Source organism: Mytilus edulis, chromosome 8 (assembly GCF_963676685.1).
Source record: "Mytilus edulis chromosome 8, xbMytEdul2.2, whole genome shotgun sequence".
Classification (NCBI taxonomy): Eukaryota; Metazoa; Mollusca; class Bivalvia; order Mytilida; family Mytilidae; genus Mytilus; species Mytilus edulis.
In genome coordinates this window covers 36545641-36567727 of record NC_092351.1, presented here as the reverse complement: position 1 = coordinate 36567727, position 22087 = coordinate 36545641, and the positions used below count along the sequence as shown (strand labels likewise).

Genomic DNA, 22087 nt, shown 5'->3' with positions numbered 1-22087 from the left:
GCATATTTTTCAATACTAAAAAATCAATAATTATTAATCCAATAGATTTATTATAAAGGCTTCGTATGCATTCTGAGAAAAATCATAACTTTGTACAAAACATGCAAAATGATTACATGGATTGTATCTAAACAAAAGGCATTACGAATAACATCATCGTACAAATGAGGATGTGATATCTGGAATAAGAATTCTACCGATTGATTTAAACGTTCAAATTCGGCTGAAACCTATTCTGTCTATTTTTGGCTATATGTCATTAAGGAAGCACATCACGTCTTTCTTCGATCTGTTGACAACGCAATTTTTTCATATGCACTACAACTGCAGTAACTTGATTTGGCAAATGACCTATTACATATGATGTAATTACTATAAAGAATCTTTCACCAGACAAGAGATAAATTATGATCCAGTGTTTATGCCTTAACTTTAAGCAGTGAAAATGCCGAAAAAGAAGAACTCAGACATGAATTAAGAAATATAAAAAAAGGAGCGACCGAAACATTTAATAAAAATGAGTAGGTTTGATTTATTGAAGCATTTAGTCATATGAAAGATATATTTTTGTTTATATGATAAATATCGAAGAAAACAATAATTGCGACTTTAATTGTCCTTTTGGGAATGTGCAGATGCTATACTTGTCTCATGAATGTTGTTGCTTAAAGTTACGTACTAGACTATTTTAAAATAATATGCTGACATATCACCATTCTTGATTGATAACAACGAATACAATAAAGCACTCTGATGTTTAACATTTTTTTTTATGTTTGGACACATGTTAGTCAAATTTGAAAATAAGGGTCGGCTAAGCTTACTACCCATTTCACCAAGGAAATCCTGTAGATCATTTTATAATTTGCTAGGGTGAAAGATGTATATTTGTTTTTCTAAAACAACTAATGAATTTAAGGACAAAATGCCAAATTTAAAACAAAACAAATAAATAAGTTGCAAGTAATCCATGCAACCCGTTCACAAACTAGAAGTTATTGCGTTTGTTGAATGTATCAACTATTATCTTTACGGGTGCTCGAATATTCCGATTTTTAATTTGAGCATTTTTTAGAAAATAGTCTTCTAAAATAGTTGGCATGAGATCGTACAAACATGGCTTCATTGTATCGTTGTTGTTATTAATTGATTCCGAAGTAAAGCAACCGATGAACGGTCACAATTTTGAACAACAGGATAAGAACTTTAAGCTGACATTCATGCAGCGATTGTCAATTGGAATTTCTAGTATTTTTATACTTTTAACTGTAAATGATTCTTTTATTCCGGTATAAAAAAAATATAAATTGACTTTTTAGTAATTTGAAGTATTCAACTGATCGAGATACGAAATTGGAGGACTGAGTGTTAAGAAAAATCTGCTTTAATCTGTATCATGTTCATATACCGTTTTCTAGAAAAGAACTTGTCAAACGGTGTTTTATCTAGGTCTTTATATTATTTAATTTGGTTGAGTTTGATGTTAATTGCCCCTTATCATTAGATTAAAATAAAAAACTATTATAACTGAGGGTGATTTACAGTTTGGGTAGTTGTGTACATACGTGTGTATTTTTTAAACCCATATGTTTGTGTCTCAATTGAATTATTCCTAACACTTTGTCCCATACTTGCAATCACAATTTTCATACTATGATAGAGATTAGAAGAGAATAATCATTATAATATTAAATAGACTTTCAATCAATTACAAATAATATTGTATATGGTGTACATTCAAAGTTTAAATTTATTACAGAAAGCTAAGAGAGGAAAAATCTAAGATATTCAAACAGCTTTGTATCTTGCAAGACTCTGTTACCCAAACTACAGACCAGTCTCAAGATAGATTTCATCAGACAATCAAATTAACCGATGAAAAACCAATTTCAAAAGTATTTGATGTCATTCAAACCAATGTGTCTTACTTGAATGAAAATATGTACGTATTTACAAAGTTTAATGTACTCTTTTGGTGAATATAACATGCGTAAAACATAACAACTTTAAAATAAAATTACGTATAATAAGTGTAAATATTAAAAAAATGGTGACAATAGGAAAGGTAAATAAATATATATTTATATGTTTGTTTGTTTTTTATGAAATTTTAGTTCCTTTTTAAAGTTACAGTTCTCGAATCACTGTTGTTTGAATACTCCGCAATAGTTCTATGTTTGCCACCGATATTTGATAATTCCAATATTTTGTGAGGAAGAATCTTTTATAGTTCGGGAATAATTTATGCTGCAACAATCAGGCTAATGACGTCTTTAAACTAAGCATCAATTAAACAAGAAAACAGCGATGAAATAGTAGCAGTAATACATTATGTATGAGACATTTCTTATTGCAGACAAAATATTTTTTTTTAATAAATATTTAACGCTTCACGTATGGTAATCAATATATTGATTTTCCCACCAAATTGAAATTTTCTTAATTTGAATAAAGACAGTAATTTCAAAGTTGAGAGACATATGCATATTTATACAGTTTTAGCTATAAGAAATTATGAGCAATTTGATCTTAATACTTGAAAAGTGGATAATTCTAAAATATGCATGTTAGGAAGTCTGTATTCGCATGATGAAGCATACATAAGATGATAATATTACCAGATTGATTACATGTATATGGTTGTGCGCCGCTAAGAGTTTATGTGAAACCGTAATGATGTTACTTGTTTTAGTCTGTTAAAACTAAAAGTTGAGTTAAGTTTGAGCCAACAGTTGATGTTTACATCTCACGATCAATTAAGATTGTTCAAATCCAAGCACAAGAAAGTCAAACGGAACGAGACTGGTTGGATATACAGGGAAAACATCACCTTGATATCTTACAAATCCACTCCAAATGTACCAATATGAGACATACATTAGCGATAACTGTAAAGATTGGATGATTTTTTTGGCATTTCTCTTGTGTTATGCGTTTATACACAGAAACATCGAATCAATAAAGCAATTCGATAGATTATTTAAGTTTGGGTAGCTTCGTTTCGTTCATTCCTCCCTCAAACCTTCCTGTTGGTCTTTCCTTTTTTAGCTATGTTATTCTCCACTTATGATAGATATCGGAAGATGTGGTATGAGTGCCAATGAGTCAACTCTCCATCCAAGTAACAATTTATAAAAGTAGACCATTATAGGTGAAGGTGCGGCCTTCAATACGGAGTTTAAATGTTCCTATGATATGTTTCACCTTCCTCTTCCTGATATTCTACGAGTCAAGAGCGCCCCTGTTGATGAAGTCCGTATAATGTAAAAATGAGCATAATCTATCAATTGAGATATGTAAAGGATAGAGAGAAAATGAAAATAATTTTGAAGCTGATATCAGTACTTTTGTCAGATTTCTAACTTGTGGTCGTCCATTTGTGTCAACATGAAGAAGAAGATGTGAAAACGAAAAAAATAAATAAATCAAAAACAAACCAACACTTTAAGGTCAAGGAACAGTAAATGGGCTATGTCGCAGATTTTGCGCAAACTTTGCATACAATCTTGGCTCGGTGAACTACAACTGACAATCGAAAAATTAATGCCTTTATCTCTTTCATTATCTGAAATATTGCAGATTGATTTCTTTTAATATGGGTGAATATTTGTATAGAAAGCACATACAATCAGCGAAAAAACATACACAATTTGTCTTAAAATCGCCAAATCTTTTATTCTACTCCATAGATTTTTCTTTAAAAACTGTATGTTGTTGACACATACAATTCCGTTCTAATGATGCAAAATAAAGATAGGGTCACCGACTTCGTTTAATGTCTAATAATCATTTTTTCACCTTGTTGGTAGTGAAAAACGTCAAAAATCAACGTTTTACGGCCTGCAACACGGCGACGTTACGATTATTTCGACGTTTTATAGGATTTTTTCACAAAGAACACAACATTGAATGATGTATACCCTAAAAACGAAGTCGGTGACCCTATCTTTATTTTACATCATTATAACGGTAATTTATGTATCAACAACATATAGTTTTTTAAGAAAAATCTATGGAGTAGAATTAGAGATTAGGCGATTTTAAGACAAATTTTAGAAGGTTTTATGCCGATTTTATGTGCTTTCTATACAAATGCTCACCAATTTTGTAAGAATTCAATCAGTAATATTTTAAATGATAAATGAAATCAATGCATAATTTTTTCGATTTTCAGTTGAAGTTCATCGAGCCAGAGTTGTATGCAAAATTTTACTTAAAAATCTGTGACATAGCCCATTTACTGTAACTTGACCTTAAACTGCTATCGCCTCAGAGTTACAAAGTTAACCATTGCTATGTCTTAGCGTACACTGCAAAACAATTTGAGACGAACATAACCTCAATCTTTATTCCAAATTTGAAAGGTTTGAGTGACTTTAAAATATTAATGTCTTGATATGCATGATGATATAGAAACAGCAAATGAATCAATGAACCAATGTGTCTGCTATAAAAAAAGAAGATGTGGTATGATTGCCCATGAGAAAATTTTCAACCAGAGACCAAATTGCAAAAATTTAAACAACTTTAGTTCACCGTGAGCCTTCAACAATGAACAAAAGCCATATTGCATAGCAAGATAACGACAAATTAAAAAAATTCGAACTACAAAATTAACGATCTGATTTATGTTAATATATATAATAAACGTAAAAGAAAGATATGCATCAACAAACGACAACCATTAAAATACATTTTCCTGAATTTCGAACAGCGGTATACTACTGTTGCTTTTATTTGGAACAGACGCGAACTGAATGAAGCGAAGATAAACCTTTTTCCGACGTCCACCAAAACTAGGACAGCGGTGTAACAGCACAATAAAAAAGACTTTAAAAATCAGTTGAATAGAGCTTAACTAATCAGATCCACACAAAGCAGCAAAGGACATTATTATGAGTGCTCCAGTATCAATCTATATATATATAAGATACACATTTAAGATTGAAATCAATACAATGATAAGAAAAAAAAAGTAAGTAAATTTAAAAATACTTATTGTACTATATGATTTATCAACATTGTTGCCGCTACATTGTATTGCATGTGTATGTGATTTGTAAAACAGGAACTTTAAAAGACTTAGTTCATATTGCCATTCATGGTTTTTCATGGTTTTTTTTCTTCAACTTTACAGATTGAGGCTTCAAGACGAAATACGTTCAAAGGAAAAGACTGTTAAAACACAAGGGGAACAGATAAACGAATTACAGCAGCAGTCATTTCAGTCAGAGATTGAAAAACGTAAAATTTCTGAAAAACTTGAAATAGTCTGCAAAGAGAAAGAAGACTTGAGAAAACTGTAAATATGCCGTGTTTATAATTAATAATTGCATTGTAACAACATAATTTGTTTTAGATAAAAAAGGCTTACAAATGTCAGTTCTGAGAACTGATCATTTTTAAAACGAGTTTAGGGTTTCATATTTTAAAAATATACATGTTCAACAAAATTTTGTAATTTTAATTAGCGAACAACAATTATGAGTCATTCCAAAATCATGTGCTATTCCCTCAAAAATACAATATCTATGATTACATTACAACGAAGCAACAATGAAGTAAAAACAGTTCATTAAACAAAAATTTCGCTTCATATAACTCGTAAATTTCTGATTAACTTGTAATCATTAAACAGTTTTTGTTTGTTTGTAATTTGATAAGATCATAAAAACGCTGACCGTGTGCATGTTTTAAGCATACATAAAGAGTACTTAATAAAACGCTTTTATGCTCAGCTAAAATTACAACACTTAACATTCAATCTGAATTGATTGTAATTTAAAGTTTAATATTCTGCAAAGATGTATGTATCAAAATGTTGGGTTAAACATTTAGTGAAAATTTGATAATCACCTTGTATTAGCTTGTAAACAAATCATATTTTTATAACATGAAACTGAAAACATATGAGCACTAAATGCAAAAGTTTATTCGAGATTGCATTCTTACTTTACAGAAGAGTGTTAGGAAACAACATATCTTTGGAAGAAGAAAGGATAACAGAACAAGAAAAGACTTATAACAAGAATATAATAGACTTACAGCAAAAGACACAGCAATTGGAAGCAGAAAAGGATATTCTGTTAGACAAATATAAAGGAGTCTGTAAAGAGAGGGACGGCTTTAAAGATGGGTAAATTTCTTTTACTATTTTGACAATATGTTTTCTTAAACACTATTTTCATACCAGTGCTTTCAACGGAATTTGAAGTTAAAAATGGCCTTGGAAGATATCCAGTTGGTTATATATATGTATTTAAAAGAGCATACTTTATCAACCATTGTTTTGAAATTTTGAAACTATAATTTCAACAAATGGAACTGACATGTATTAGATTTTAAATTAGTCGCAAAGATGCAAAAAAAAACCACCAACAGTTTTTATGTAATCGTTACTTTGTAGGAAAATAATTCTAACAAAAATAAGGGACTTTAAAAGTAATCTATATGATTAAAAAAAAAAAAGAGAAAAATCATATAATGATGATTATATACGTTTTTAAATATCCCATAAAATACATATGAATACTGTGATCGTTGTAGACTGAAATATTATATTTCAAAACAATTTATGAGGCATAAACATGGTCAAATCTGGAATGCGACTGTTTGTTTGAGTTTTGCGGCTATCTAGCAAGTTCATTTAAAAAGTACATATACCCTTGACGCATTTCTATATAAGACTTTATAATTGTGTCAATGACACAATTTTTAAACGTGAGCTTGTGACCAAAGTGGTATTCTACTCGAGCACCATTTCGACTGATTAGCAATTTTGTTAATAGACAAAATGAAAAACAATCAATCAATCAATCAATCAGCCAATAAAGATAAAAAATAAACGAATAATATGAAAATGAGAGTTACAAAATGTTGTTCGAAAGTTATATTTTTGATCGTTCACATATAAAATTATAAACATAAGCTCTTAAGACCTGTTTATTGATATATAACAACTATCAAACAGGATTAACCAGAAAAAGCCATCAGTAACACTCCTTTTTTATACAGTACAATTTGGAGTTAATTTCGAATAACATGAAGAGATGTGATATAAAATAGTACAAATATGATAAACTCCAAGGTAAATTCAAAAAGGGGAAGTCCATAAAAACTGACAAAAAATAAATAAACTCTAGATTTTATTTACGAACGGAATGAATGAAAACAACTGATTCAGTGCCTACCATGACTTGACCATTAAACATGGCTTGATCTATTCAAATTTCGAACTGCAACTATTTTAGACAATGAAGTAAAAAATGTAGTTTATGTTTATACTTTTATTTAACAAAATGTTTATTTGTGAATGAGAAATAATAAGAACAATCCATTGTTGCGTTTTTAAAGTACGTCATTATTATACTGTCATCAAATATAGATAAGATGTGATATGAGTGCTATTGAGACAACTCTCCATCCAAGTCACACTGCATGAAAAGTAAACAATTATAAGTCAAGGTGTGATATCACAATTGATTTTCCCCTATTTGTCTTAGTTAACTTTGCACTTTCAAAAAATTGTGCAGAATTTATCTTTGTTTGAAATAAAAATGCTTGGCATGAGTAAAGTTTTATCCTGTTCAGTACTATATATAAACTTTCAAATAAAATTCTATTGCAAATAAGAAAATAAACATCTCTGAAAGTTAACTAATCAAATTTGCACCTCTTTTCTATCTGTGTACAAAATTTAGTGAGAAAATAAAAGTTTTGTAAACAGTTAATTAATAACTATTACCATATCTAGGATATTTCTTGTTAATACTGACCATAATATATTATGTATACATTTTGCAGTTCAATCTTTAAAGACGAAATACGAGCGAAAGAAGAGGTTATAACAAAACATGATGATACAATGGAAGAATTAGAGAAAAGGTTACAGCAATTAGGAACAGAAAAGGATAGCATGTTAGCAAGTTATGAAAAAGTCTGCAAAGAAAAGGAGGAATTAATAAATAGGTAGTTAAACTGTGATATTTACAATAATTACGTTTAATAAATACCATGTTATATCATATCATTTACACAAACACAAGTTTTTAATATCATTGTAAATGTTATCAAATTGATTTCCGAGTGTCTTAAAATATAGCGAACCCTTATATTTAGAGGCAGATTATTTTTTGGAAGATGTAATATTCAATACAAAACTGTAATCTTACACCCAATTGATAAAGTGTTATTCTTATATAGGATTAGATACTTATATGGAACATACGATTACTAGCAAGTGCATTGTACAGATCTGTACACATGTATACAATTTTATTTAGTATTGCTTGTTCTTTGTTTACGAGCAGAGAGTTTTGCATTCACATTCTTGATGACATCATGATGATCATATTAACAACGATTAAAAAATCGTGGGAAGTTGAGTTTAGTGAACAGTTGTCGATAGTTTTTTTTATGTACAGAAAACGTGGCGCACAAACGCTCCAATTCCGATGACATAGCTGCGAATTTATATATCCTGCAGCTAAACGGACGTTCAAGTTTAGCAAGGGTTTCACAGCTGGATCGGCATATGTCCATTATTGACCATATTTATATACCACTGACTAGCCTTTGGATGTGTAGACATTTCTTTATATTTGAATGAGACATATCAATCAAAGTTTAATCGCTATCTAGATTGATACTTCATTCATATATTGTAGGTCGATATTGACAGAGAAAAAACTTTTAAAAGAGAAAACTGCAATAGAAAGAGCACTTGATGAGAAAATACAGGATCTCCAGCAGGAATTGCAACAATTAAAATTAGAAAAGGATAGTTGTTTAAAAAAATATGTGAATGTGTGCAAAGAGAAAGAAGACTTGATCGAAGGGTAAATATATTTTACTTATGATGGTATGTTTTTAGTGTAGGTCCATTTGAACGATTGCAAATATGATAAATCAAGTTTCATAATGTAAAGATACCAAACTTAATTAAGATTTATACACCAAATGATCGTTTTGTTTACAACAGACCCACAAGCAATCAAACCAAAATAATTGATTTTTTATTTGACTATAGTTTATCAGACCATGGAAGTATTATTACTGCCATGATCAGACAGACTTAGAGGTTAGAGGTTATATTTCATAAGCCATGACCACGAATACGTTGGTCACTATATGCCAGAATGCCAGGTTAGGTAAGGAACCGATTAATTACGAACGTAACAGTAATATTTGTGTCTAAGGTTATTGTTGTTTTATTTTTACGGCAAATGTATTTAAAAACAATTTAACCGCATTTAATTTGTATAAATATAATTTCAAAACAAATTTATGTAATATAATATGTTCCTTATGTTCAATAAGATGTTGTAGAATTGCCAATGAGACAACTATTAATGTCAAAATAACATGAATGTAAGGAAATAAAGATAATCGTATCGCCTGCAAGAATGAGCAAACCTCATATGACAACATACAAGAGCTCGACGTAACAATGTGTAAACAATTCAAACAAGAAGATTTCAAGCAATAAACAAAATACAAGTATAACATACAGTTACCGGACCACTAAATTATAGGCTCCTGACCTGTGGGAAGGAACATAAAACAAATATCGGGGTTATCATCGGACTATACCAAGACCTTGCTGATAAATATTCCGTATCAACTTCACAAATAATTCACGATGGTCTTAAAATATAGGTTCTATGTACTGACGTTTTTTTGATGATCTTTATAATATGATACATAATTTTGTTATTTAACTTTGTAAGCTACTAGAATTACTTTAATTGTTAGTCTATTTTTGGTAATATCCATTTGACGTGACTCTCTACTTATACATCTTGTTATTGTTTTATCGTGCCATGGTTAATTTTTGTATTTCGTTTTTGCTTATATGCGTGGTCCTCATTCCATTTTGTTTTCCATTGTTTGATCGTGATTATTATTCTAACAGAATATTGACTGCCTTACTTACCGCTATTTTTGACATTTCTAACTACTATATCTGTTTCTTTTGTTTAGATATCTTTTTTGAATTTTCCTCGAAGTTCTATAATTTTGTTACTTTTCTTTTTTGAACATATTTACGAATGCTCTTTAATTTAACAGCACATGCATTCAAACAAACTTTAAAATGGAAAGGCATTGTCTTATCAGACATCAGATCGGTACAAAAACAACAAACCAAATACAAAAAGACGAAAAATCACAACGTACCGAAATAAGAATACCCACAGTAAATGAAAACTAGTTCCAGGTAGTTTTTAAATCTTAAACAGGTCGGGAACACTACCATATATGGATATGCATAATTTAGCATTCTTATGTCCTCGTACATGAAATTGTTTATTTACATTGTTTATTTAAAAATGAAATAAGTTTATTTTACTTAGCTATAAAAGGCCCCAAATACAACTAGTGTATAACCATTTAAACAGGAAAACCAACGGTCTAATCTATATAGAAATCGGAAACATTTATCATCTGAACATCAGATTCCTGACTAAGCAATGGGGCAAACAAATGCAACGAGTTTAAACGTGTTAATAGATACCAGAATGATAGTCAAACTCATATATCGGAAATAAACTAACGACGCCATGGCTAACAACCTTCAATCTTATCTGAAACAATAGTGTAACACCACAACATAGAAAGACACAATGATTTGATGGTGGCAAAAACCCGTTTACTGTCTCCGCTTACACGTCACTTGTAAACTTAATTTGCAACCGTCAAATCACCAATATATGCCGTCGGAGCTTCAAATACAATACAGTTATCTCCTAAATGAATTATTTTTCTATCAGTAGATTAAGTGCCTTTGAACTCCCACTCAGTATTTTCTTTTCACAATAACTATCCTTAAGGCCACACCAATTTAATTTCTTGTTCTACGAATTTTTGGACTCAACAAATTGGGGCGAGCGAGCGATTTGAAAATTTTAATAAAAAAATATTCAATTTGCAAATTTTTGAGGTGAAGCTTAAAAGGTAAAGGCGAACGATTATTTTTTTTTTTTGCAAGCATAAAATAGTAGGTTTTGACTCTATTTAAACTTGATTTATCATTTGTACTATGGCATTTCTTTAATTTTTGAAGTATTTTTTTCTATGACGCGGAATTAGGGTCATAAACATCGAATCCCTGTTCAACAAGAAATAATTGAATAACTAAATCTGGTTATGTATGTTTGAATGATAATGAGACAATTCTCCATCCAAGTCATAATCAGGTTCAGAACAACCACTTAATGTTATAGATATCCCTTTTATGAGGGGTCAATATAAGTTATAACATATTTTGTTTTGTAAAAACACTTTTTAGTACAAAAGTGCTCATATTTTCCCAAAGAACTATAATATATATATGGTATTAAATGGTCAAAACATGTTCAAGAATTTTGTAATATTCCTGGACTGTTAACACATTTACATTGTACTTTAACAGTTTAATAATATTCAAAATAAGTGGACCCCTCTTTTAGAAAAGGTGTTTAAAATATAGTGTATTTCTCCTCTTTTTAAGTAAACAATTCCAAGTTTTCAACTTTAAGTTTTGTATAGTAGCACTATACAAATCTTTAGTATTTCTATTTTCTTTTCTTCAACAGTAAAATGACCCCTTGTTTGAGGGAGGGTTGTTCCCAACCCGATAATAACAAACATAGGTCAAAGTACGGTCTTTTACACAGGGCTTTGGTCCAGACCAAACAGCAAGCTATAAGGGACCCCAAAATTATTAGTGTACACAATTCGAACAGGAAAACCAACGATCTAATTTATATTTCCAAACGGGAAAATACCAAAGAACCACATCAACAAACGATAACTGCTGAACGACAGGCTTCTGCATCAGCAATCAGGACAGGTGCACAAACCTGCAGCGGGTATGGCCGTCAGCAAACAATATAATTGCAGTTGAAGGCAAATCCTTCAGAAGTTCTTTGCACTTTATTTTAACAACGAACATTTTTTGATAGGGAATATAAGTCAGGAGGAAAGAAACCAATGTTTTGTTCTGTACAGGTATTCCCGCTTTTATAAATTTATATCGCAGCACTCCCACTTGGGATAAATTGGTTTAATGCTGAAAAAAATATTCTCACAGATATTTACAGTGTGGTGGGGTGCTTATAGGTTTAAAATCGTTATATAAAGGTTAGACTGTGATTTTAAAAACAAATGAGATCTTTTTATAATATTTACAAAAAAAAAAAAACGGTGCGGGAAATGAACATGATTACATTTCCGGATGCGGGAAGCGGGAATATACACCACATCTTCCTATATCTATAAAAAAAAAATCTGTTTTGAAAAAATAGGTGCGGGCGGGTCCGTCGAACAAGGAATTAAATTGATGTGGCCTAAATGATGTAAATATGTGGTTTTATTGACTTTGAAAAACTGATATTCGCATAAGGGCCAATGATGTCTTTTATTCTTATAACATAATATTTGTTCACCTTTTATTTGGGATTGGTGTCGTTTATTTCAGTTTTCGAATATTTTATTGAAATATAATTGATTTAATCCATATAACTGTAGGAGCAAGTCTATACAGTTGTCATTTGAAGAATACGAAGGACGTATTGAAAATTTGGAGCGTTCTTTAAAGGAAAAGGAAAAAGAACTGCACAACAAGTATGTTTTCATTTAATGATTCACTTGCTTTGCTCATTGTTTTGTTTTCCTTTTACGTAATAGACCGTAATAAAGAAAAAAAAGTTAGATCAGAAAGAAAGCCTTTGTAAATACCAAGAAGCGTTCTTTAAAATATATCAATCAATAATGCAATTATCTTGTGAATATAAAATAAGGAGTCGTGATATGATTGCCAATCAGACAATGGTATTTAATAGGTGAACACGCCTAGTTGATGAATAACATAAAAACGAATTATTGTCTCTCTATTTAAATAAACTCATCATAGATACCAGGATCAAAATTTAATATATACGCCAGACGCGCGTTTCGTCTACAAACGACTCATCAGTGACGCTCGCATCAAAAATGTTAAATTTCATTAATAATTTCATTATTTTATATAACATAGGCAATGCTCCTTCTTTACTTGAGAACATCTATTTAAAATCGGAATGTCATAACTTCATGTCATATTTCTAAAATAAATAAAATTATAATATAAAGATAAATTTGGTCGTTAGAAATCTGAATAAAATGAAATGAACATATGATTGTCAAGAAAAACACTGACATTTCATCATGTAATATCAAATTTACTATTTGATTAAAAAAAATTATCATAGGGGAAAAATCCTTTTAAAAATGTTTTGATTAATAATAACAGGGTAAATAAAGTTTTTTTCATGATATTAAATGAAATATGTACTATATAAACAGCGAAATAAAGTTTTATTAAATAACTTTCCAGATGTTACAATTTACGTGGATCATATTCTTTTCCTTTAACAGATATAGATAGTAGACCTCTATGTTGAACATGTACTATGTTATTTTAAGGTCCCAGGAATATCTGCATCAACTTAATGGAAAAGACAGTTGTATTTTGGAGTTGAACAAAGTTGGTAATCGTCATATGGCCAATATTTCCGACAAAGAAAAAACAATCACATTTTTACAGGGGGAGAAAGATCATTTGCAAACAAGGTAGTATCATAAAACAGATTAATGTATACTTTATTTTGTTTTAAATCAAAATTAAGTTATCATATTTAGAAAACGGAAACACTTTCTTTCGTTGCTGTAACATATTTGGAGTGTACTGGTGATGCTTATATGTAGAACATTTATTTATCATACCTCAGTAATCATTTTCTATATAAAGTAAGTACACAGTATTTTGACTATTTTTTCCAATTTCAAGTGTTAAATTATTTGACCAGTCATAGTATACACCTATTGACTGGGTGTGAGGGTAATAGCAAGTTTGTTGTCCCTGCGATACCAACTATTGCTCGAGGCGAAGGGACAACATACTTGCTATTCCCCGCACAACCAGTGATTAGGTGTTTTATTATATTGAACAAGGCAGTCATTAAGTGTTTTTATATACCAAATTAACTAATTTTCTAAAAGTGTACAAATATCATCTGAACTCAAGAAAAGAAAAAAATGTCGCATACTTGACATGCACAAGATGGCCTGAGCGTTTTTTCTTGTATTTGTACACCAAACGCATATTCACTTTTAGAATACCAGGACCGAACCTATAATATAAATAAGGTACTATTTTTTAGATCTTTAAAAAATGCGCTCGAAGATTATAATTGCTTTTTTGTAAGTGAAATTACAATCGACACAAACAGATTGTACCGTTTACTATATTAGAGTTTGACGTTGCCAAGCAAAATAGGCAATGACATCATTATTGCCCAATGAAAAATAAGCATGAAAAAGTACGGGAAAGATGATTATGAAACTATAAACCGGGGTAATAGTCTTTGAAACTATTGACTGGCAAATCGTCTGTGGAATGAAATAGCACAACTATTTCATTATTTTTATAGAAAAAAACATACTGAAGTATAATAATGTCAAACTATTAAACCTCAATGAAACTATTTTACCAGCAAGTGTCGTTATATTTTGCGGAATTTCAAAAGCAGTTACGGGATTTGAGAATTTGGAAAATACCACAAGAGTTGCGATGTCGCGTTTTACCTATTGTATCTAGAGTTGACATCAGTGCTGGTCGTAGCTTTAGCATTTAAGAATACTTATGAAGTAAACGTCAAACATTATGGTAGGGTTTCTCCTTTTTATATTACCATAGTTAATTATCCCCCTGATTTATTGTCTGTTATCTTTTTCGATATAATAAAACACTCAATGAATGTACATTCGTGGAATAGTAAGTTAATTGTCCCCTCGGGTACAAAAATTGCCACTCGCATACCCCTCAGACCAATAGTTGCACCTCGGGGACAACAAACTTACTATTCCACTCATACCCACACATACCCAGTCAATAAGTATACAATATTATGACTGATTATGCAATATTGGCTCTGCTCGTTTTTGAAGGCCGTACGATGACCTATAGTTGATACCCATTGTGTCAATTTGTTTCTTGAGGAGAGCTGTCTCTTTGTCAATCATACCACATCTTCTTATTTTTATATTTATACTCATTCTGGTTTCGTTACCATTTCCCCATAATTTCTAGTCTGATCTATGCATGTCATTGCATTTGATTTCATAAATATGCTATAAACAGGTCGTATTTCACATTCAAAGAATTACATAAACTGGACTTAAATTATTGGACCAAATGTGAATTTTGACAAGAAATGTCCTTTCAGTGATCCACGGAACCCCCAAATTGTGATAATCTAAAATTATATACCAACACTGAAAAATTGATAAAATTTTAACACCAAAATAAGGCCAAATACGAAAATGAATGGGTGGTTTAACATAGATAAATTAAATCGTATAATAATAAAAGCAATCAATGAGGTTGTACAATTTGATATATGCCTTTTTGTGCTTTAGTTTTGTTACATTTGTTTATTTTTATAGTGATTAAGATGATAAAACAATGTTGAATGTTTTACCCCTATTTTTGACATTTTTACCTATTGTGTCTGTTTGTATTGTTCTCGCATCGTTGTTGATATAATGGAATTTGATGCGACTCTCATACAAGTAAGAGGTAGACCTAGCTTATGCCTGTACCAAGTCAGGAATTTGACAGTTGTGATCCATTCGATTGATGGGCTTGAACGTTTGATTTTGCTATTTGATAAGATACTTTTCTTTCCTCGTTCTGAGAGTATTTTTTTGTGATTTTACTTTTTAATCTCAAATCTCGCTCATATTTGGTTTGAGTTTCCCATTTAAGTTTTATTGGCATTTGTTTGCTATTAGGTCAATACTCATCTACGATCAAAAGGTGAATATTACATTTTATTCCATATTGATAGAACTTAAGCAGGTTTTTCTATATGAATGGGATTTTGAATAAATAAGCATATTCACCTGCGGTCAAGTATATTCACAGCGCAAAACGTCGCGTGCTTTTACGTTGATAATAAAGGCAACAGTAGAATGTTCAAAACTCATAAATCGATAGAAAAAAATCCAAATCCGGATCACAAACCAAAACCGATGGAAACGCATTAAATATAAGAGGAGAATGATGACACAACATTAAAATTTAACACACACAGAAGCGAACTAAGCATTAGACAAAGTAACGATATAATGTTTGACGTTTAGTTGGTTTTGGTAAATAACTGTTATTTTATATATTTGTTTTCTCTCGGAACATGGAATAAAACAATTACTGTCTTTTGTTTCGGTAAATATATTGCCAAATTCGTATAATATCACTTTTAAAAGGGTAGGGAAAATATATTTATATACATATTTGTTTTCATCATTCGAGTTAAATTTTCTCTAAGTACAAAATGTTCCCTTAAAATGTGTGTTAATTGAAAAAACTATTTTTAAATAACCCCTATACTTTGCTCGAGATTTCTTTTGCAGAAGAAGGGCCGTTTGCCTCAGTGAATATCAGTTTTTTCAAAAGTCAATAAAAACCACACATTTACCTCATCCAAAGACAGTTATTTTATAGTCATTAAGACTTATGTTTTGTGTATGAAATAGTTAGCTATACCTGCTGTAGACATTTTGAAATAGATTTAGTGTCCAAATCTTGATTTATCATGAATTTAAACAGACATGTGAAAAAAAATAGGTAAGCACTTGCAACAGTATGCAATCGATTTTCGTAGTTCTGCTTGATCTCATTTCATGATTTCCTTGATAGAGGGTGCCGATTGCAAGAAGCTATTAAACTGAGCTAAGAGTTCCTTGTGGTGAAGTCAAAATCATTTCTTTAAATGTTAAACAGAACTATCTCGAGTTGGGGTTTTCAATCTAATTGCCATATCAAATTTATAAATGTTATGTTAAACAAATACTAGCGGTTTAAATGGAACGCACACATTGTTGACTGCGGAACTTCATTTTTATATACATGAAGAAATGTACAAAGTATACATTCTCCAATCTGTCAATACCTGTATCTTGGCATTGCACAAGGTCATGTTTTTTCTCTGACTGATTATGACGTCTTTACACTAAATCCATTGGATGTTGGATGTGTACTGATTTATAATTTAGTCTCTCAGATTTGTACTTAATTTCTTTTTATTGTTGGGATATACAAGTACCCAGTAACGTCCACTCTAAGTAGTGTTTGCATTTGTATCAATCTGATAAATTCCGCCCTTTTCAACTGAGTTTTATATTTCGTTCTTATGATTTACTGTAACACCGCTGTCCGAGGTTAGGATGAGGGTTGGGATCCCGTTTTAATGTTTAACCCCGCCATATTCTGTATGTATGTGCTTGTCCTAAACCAGGAGCCTGAAATTCAGTATTTGACTTTTTTTTATGTGTTACATATTTGTTTTTCGTTTTATATTTTGTACATAAATTAGACAGTTAGTTTTCTCGTTTGAATTGTTTTACATTGTCATTTCGGGGCCTTTTATAGCTGACTATGCGGCATGGGCTTTGCTAATTGTTGAAGGCCGTACGATGACCTACAGTTATTTACTTGAATGTCATTTGGTATCTTGTGGAGTGTTGTCTCATTGGCAATCATACCACATCTTTCTTTTTATATGAAGATCGTCATTTTCCCGCTTTCCTTATAAACCAAGGGTATGTGTGTCAAAATGACACACATACCCTTGGTTGTTTACCTAATTTATCATTCAGCCTGAAGATTAGGTTCAACTGTATAGATCTATGTAAACATATGCAGACGCAATAATACTTTATTTATTGGTTGCGTTCAAACTGCCTTTTCTGAATTTACTTTCATACGAAACACTCACATAAAAATATATGAAAGTCAAGCATGATAAGTGTGATTCTCTCTCTAATGATTATAATTTTTTTTTTGAATTTTGTTAAAACGAAAATTCCCGTAGCGACCCTTCAACATTCTAAATTTCTACATTATACAAATGTCAAGACTTAAGAATGTCAATTTCTTTAACATTATCATTAAATGTTAGCACATTTCGATTCATCCAGAGTCTAAAACAAATAATCTACTGAGATCATAGGCAGTCACGAGTTTAAATATGTTTCAAAACGGGTCCAGAGGTTAAATTGCCAAGACAGTTAGAGAAATATATGTATCAAATAAATTTCTTCTAATGTTTACAAATGAATTCGTCTGTCAGAAATCTGAATAAATTTTGTTATAATGAAATATTGCACACATACTTTTGAGCTTCACTCTTCATGCTTTAAACGCAGAACTTAAAATTAACTGCCAATTTTGTACAATTTTAAGATCTTGCTATAGAAATATAAAATAAAAATCGAGGCCTTACCCCCTTAAAAATTGCTACATGGGGTCATATACACAAAGATTGATGTTTGTAAAATATCTGTTTTGATAAAACTTTGGGTTATCTTTAATTTGTACAAACACACATGTATAAAATGGCAGTTTGTATTGAAGGACGTCATGTTTTACTTGTTAATGACATTGCTGCTATAACAGCTGAAATTTCTGCACTCAAAATCACCGATTATATAAATGCAAGTAATGCATTAATCATTAAGTTATACTGCTGACATTATTGAAACGTCTTACTTGTCCTCCTTTGAGGTAAATGAAGTGACTAACAACAAATTTATAAAAAATCCCACACTGAATGACTGACAATTAATCAAACCATTTAAAGATAGTCTCACTCAACCATAATGAAAAATACCAAACTCACATGAACATATCAATTTATGTATAGACCTAAAACTATAAATAAAGATACGATTCTGACAAAAAAACATACTGCCTGTTAAAGGAGTTCATATTATGTTTGAAACATGCATGTATAACAAATTGCTGTGCATACTTTGAACAGTTTATACGAATGTTAAATAAGAGTAATGAAGCGTAATGAAACGTTTTGGTATTATTACACCATACAAGCTAAAGATATATTAAAATTACATCTTATTGTTTCTTTTAAAGGAAAAAAAATGAAAAAGCAAATAAACAATAACAAGACGTGTGATCTATTTCAGGCAACAGGGATTAATAAACCAACTAAACCAAAAGGACAAGACTGTATTGGAAATCAACCGAATGCTTAATCACCAAAAAAAGATTATATCAGACAAAGATGAAACAATTAGAGTCATGAAAAAGGAGAAAGACGATTTACAAACAAGGTATTCTTGTACAAAAAACATTCATATTTAGTTTGTGAGGTTTGTCGTATGATATGAAGTATGTCGCGCGATGCAGATATTAAAAGACGAGATACAACTTTAAGGAAATAAAGCTTGGTGTTGAAATGTTTTATGTTATTAGTTCCAATTATCCGATTAGATCAGAAAATGATATGAAAACTAACAACTAGTTTAAAACGATATGCCGTTTCAAGAAATTTCTAGATATGAACACATTCTTTGTTTTCTTTCGTATCAACTTATGCTCTGATCGATCATAAGTTCAGTTTTAATTTGTTATGATTCCATTTGTTTAGTCCTATTTCATTGATACAAAAAGTCATAATATTTAACAAAAAAATAAGTACAGTTTGATGAACCAAACATTTGCCTTTTTGCGTGGTATCATATTGTTTCAGTACACGATGATAACACAATGATGTAAGGGTATATCTGAAGGTGAAGTTCTGAAATGTACTCTACAAAAATATTAAAGACAAGAAATATTACCACAAAATTCAGATCAAGTTGAATTTAAGGGTTGTCACTTTCACTATTCTGCACCTTTACAAATGGAATTTTTTTCTTTCTGTGATCTAACTTAAGTTTGCCTTAAACAAATGTTATAAAACTTATACACAATGATTATTATCACCAAATTTAAATCAAGCACAATGTTGGATAGCGTCATTGTTCTTAAGTTATATTCCTTTATAACTTTATATGATATGCAAGCTAGGGCAATTTCCGATTTCCGATTTATTTTTATATCATTGATTTAAACAGAAACAAAACAAATGAAATTCCATATTAACATGTATATTTCGGAGATGAAAGAAAATTGAAACTTAGGAGAGGGATGAAGAAGATCTTAATTTGAAGATTAAAATCAAGGTAGGCTTTGGAAAATTCTTTAGTAGAGAATCTCAGTCTTAAACTCAAAGATGCAAAAAAAAAAAACCCAGCCCAAAAGAACCATGTTACAGGTGTTTATCGTATTGGTTTTATCTATAAGATGTGCCTTATATTGGAATTAGAATTGATATCTTGTCAGAGTATATTTGCCAACGTCTTAACAATGATTACATTTTGAAGGTTAAGCAGTGTTGCAGGTGAAAAACTGACAAAAGGCAATCCATCTATCACAGACCTAGGAGATCCAAATCGTCCCATGAAAATTGGCGAGAAGTATGGCGAGCTGTATGACAACGAATGGACAGATGCTATGGAACACATTATAGAAGTCAAGAAATCATACCCAGACATGAAAGAGAGTGAAATAGAGGAAATCATCATACGGCACCTACACAGACTACTGAAGGTAATATTTCATAATTAGCTTTTAATGCAAAAATGAGTATTCATCTGAACACGTACAAATAGCTTATATTTGTCAATATTTTTGCCATATGTTTTGGCATACTATTTTTATATTGATATTTATTTCATTACAAAAGATAACGCAACACAAACGCTGAAAATCTTAAACAAATTACATGTGAGTATTTCTGACGTTTGATAGACTTTTCCTAGGTGTATAACTTTAAGACAGACAGAGCAGATATCATTGACATAATAAGGTATACACAGGCAAAAGTCTGAACTTGATTTACTATATGATAAAAAAACTAATTTGAAGAAAAATCAATTTCACACGAGCTGAACCTGCAAGATCATTTACCAATAAGAAAAATGAAGTCAAATCATGAACTGGTCATTAGTGAAATTTCTCTATGTTGTGTCGTATGTACTATTGTTTGTCTGTTTGTCCTTTTCCTTTTTAGCCATGGCATTGTCAGTTTATTTTTGATTTATGAATTTGACTGTCCCTCTGGTATCTTTCGACCCTCTTTTCTCTACAGATGAAAACATGTTATCTATTTTCAACAATTTATCGTTTAATTACTTATGACATATCTGAACCATTGACCAGTACAGAGACATTATCAATTTGAAGTATAAACAGGTCTGTCTGTATTTACGTTTGAGTAAAAAACAACACAGGAATATCTTAACTGCTGTCTTAAATGATTTATTCTGCTTTTTATTTAGCAAAAAAAGGATTTAAGACAGGCAAACAGATAATATAAACATACTAATGTATGCACAGACAAGAGTAATCATCTTTTAATCAGATACAACAGCAGAGGAAAATATAGACAGGAACCTTTCTAAAATCAGTGAAAAAGTGCACTTATTGTATCATTAATCGTTTTGCATTTGTCGTAAAATGTTTTCTGTTTCCTTATGATTGATTACGATCCAACTTTCTTAAATTTTTCCATGAAAATGTATCGTTAAGTAGTTGTATCCGGTATTTGTCCAGTGACTTCAAAATGCCATGCGTTAACATTAGGGAAAGGCATGCGTTTACATTAGGGAAAGGCATGCGTTAACATTAGAGAAAGGCATGCGATAATAACCAGAGGCAGTTAAAAAAAATCATTTCACCTTGTTTAGCATCATTTTGACAATATGAAATTCATCTTAAGGCGAAGTGTACGTAATTAAACTACACAATGGATTTTTTTTAAATTTCACATATGAATTCTGCTTGTAAAATTACACCAGAAAATAAAATAAAAAAAGGGGGTAACTGTTTTCGTTTTTGAGATACGAGCCGTCGAAATTAACAGCATGACACTCCAAAAATACAAAGGATATATAGGGAAAATCATCAAAATTAGCAGATATTTTTACATTATAAAGATTTTCTATTTTGTTGGTCAACAGACTTTTTTTTTAAAATTGATATACGATTTTAAAATGAAAGACGAATCCATCGGTGCAAAGAAAGTCCTTAGCAACCGTGCTAGTTTTTACGCTACTCCTTGTTGAAGTTTGGTTTTTTGGCCGGCACATTAAAATCATACGGCGACGTCATTGTCTACAGTAACGTCGCCAAAACATCTACGTCGTAACTCTATTATACCGT

General features: G+C 30.7%; 2 protein-coding genes and 1 long non-coding RNA gene across 4 annotated transcripts in view; 2 read left to right on the top strand and 1 right to left on the bottom strand.

Moving 5' to 3' along the window:
• The window catches only part of LOC139486786 (ragulator complex protein LAMTOR1-like), a 513831-nt gene that overhangs the window by 155376 nt on the left and 336368 nt on the right, over positions 1–22087 (bottom strand). The window lies entirely within an intron of this gene.
• The window catches only part of LOC139485477 (uncharacterized), a 75556-nt gene that overhangs the window by 43454 nt on the left and 10015 nt on the right, over positions 1–22087 (top strand). The window lies entirely within an intron of this gene.
• The window catches only part of LOC139486641 (myosin heavy chain, clone 203-like), a 32403-nt gene that overhangs the window by 301 nt on the left and 10015 nt on the right, over positions 1–22087 (top strand). Inside the window, exons 2-11 of the mRNA XM_071271567.1 lie at positions 438–521; positions 1760–1942; positions 5138–5302; positions 5960–6136; positions 7804–7968; positions 8667–8837; positions 12508–12603; positions 13444–13590; positions 19006–19152; positions 20248–20473. Coding sequence (XP_071127668.1) covers positions 438–521; positions 1760–1942; positions 5138–5302; positions 5960–6136; positions 7804–7968; positions 8667–8837; positions 12508–12603; positions 13444–13590; positions 19006–19152; positions 20248–20473 — 1561 coding nt within the window. The remainder of the gene's footprint in view (positions 1–437; positions 522–1759; positions 1943–5137; positions 5303–5959; positions 6137–7803; positions 7969–8666; positions 8838–12507; positions 12604–13443; positions 13591–19005; positions 19153–20247; positions 20474–22087) is intronic.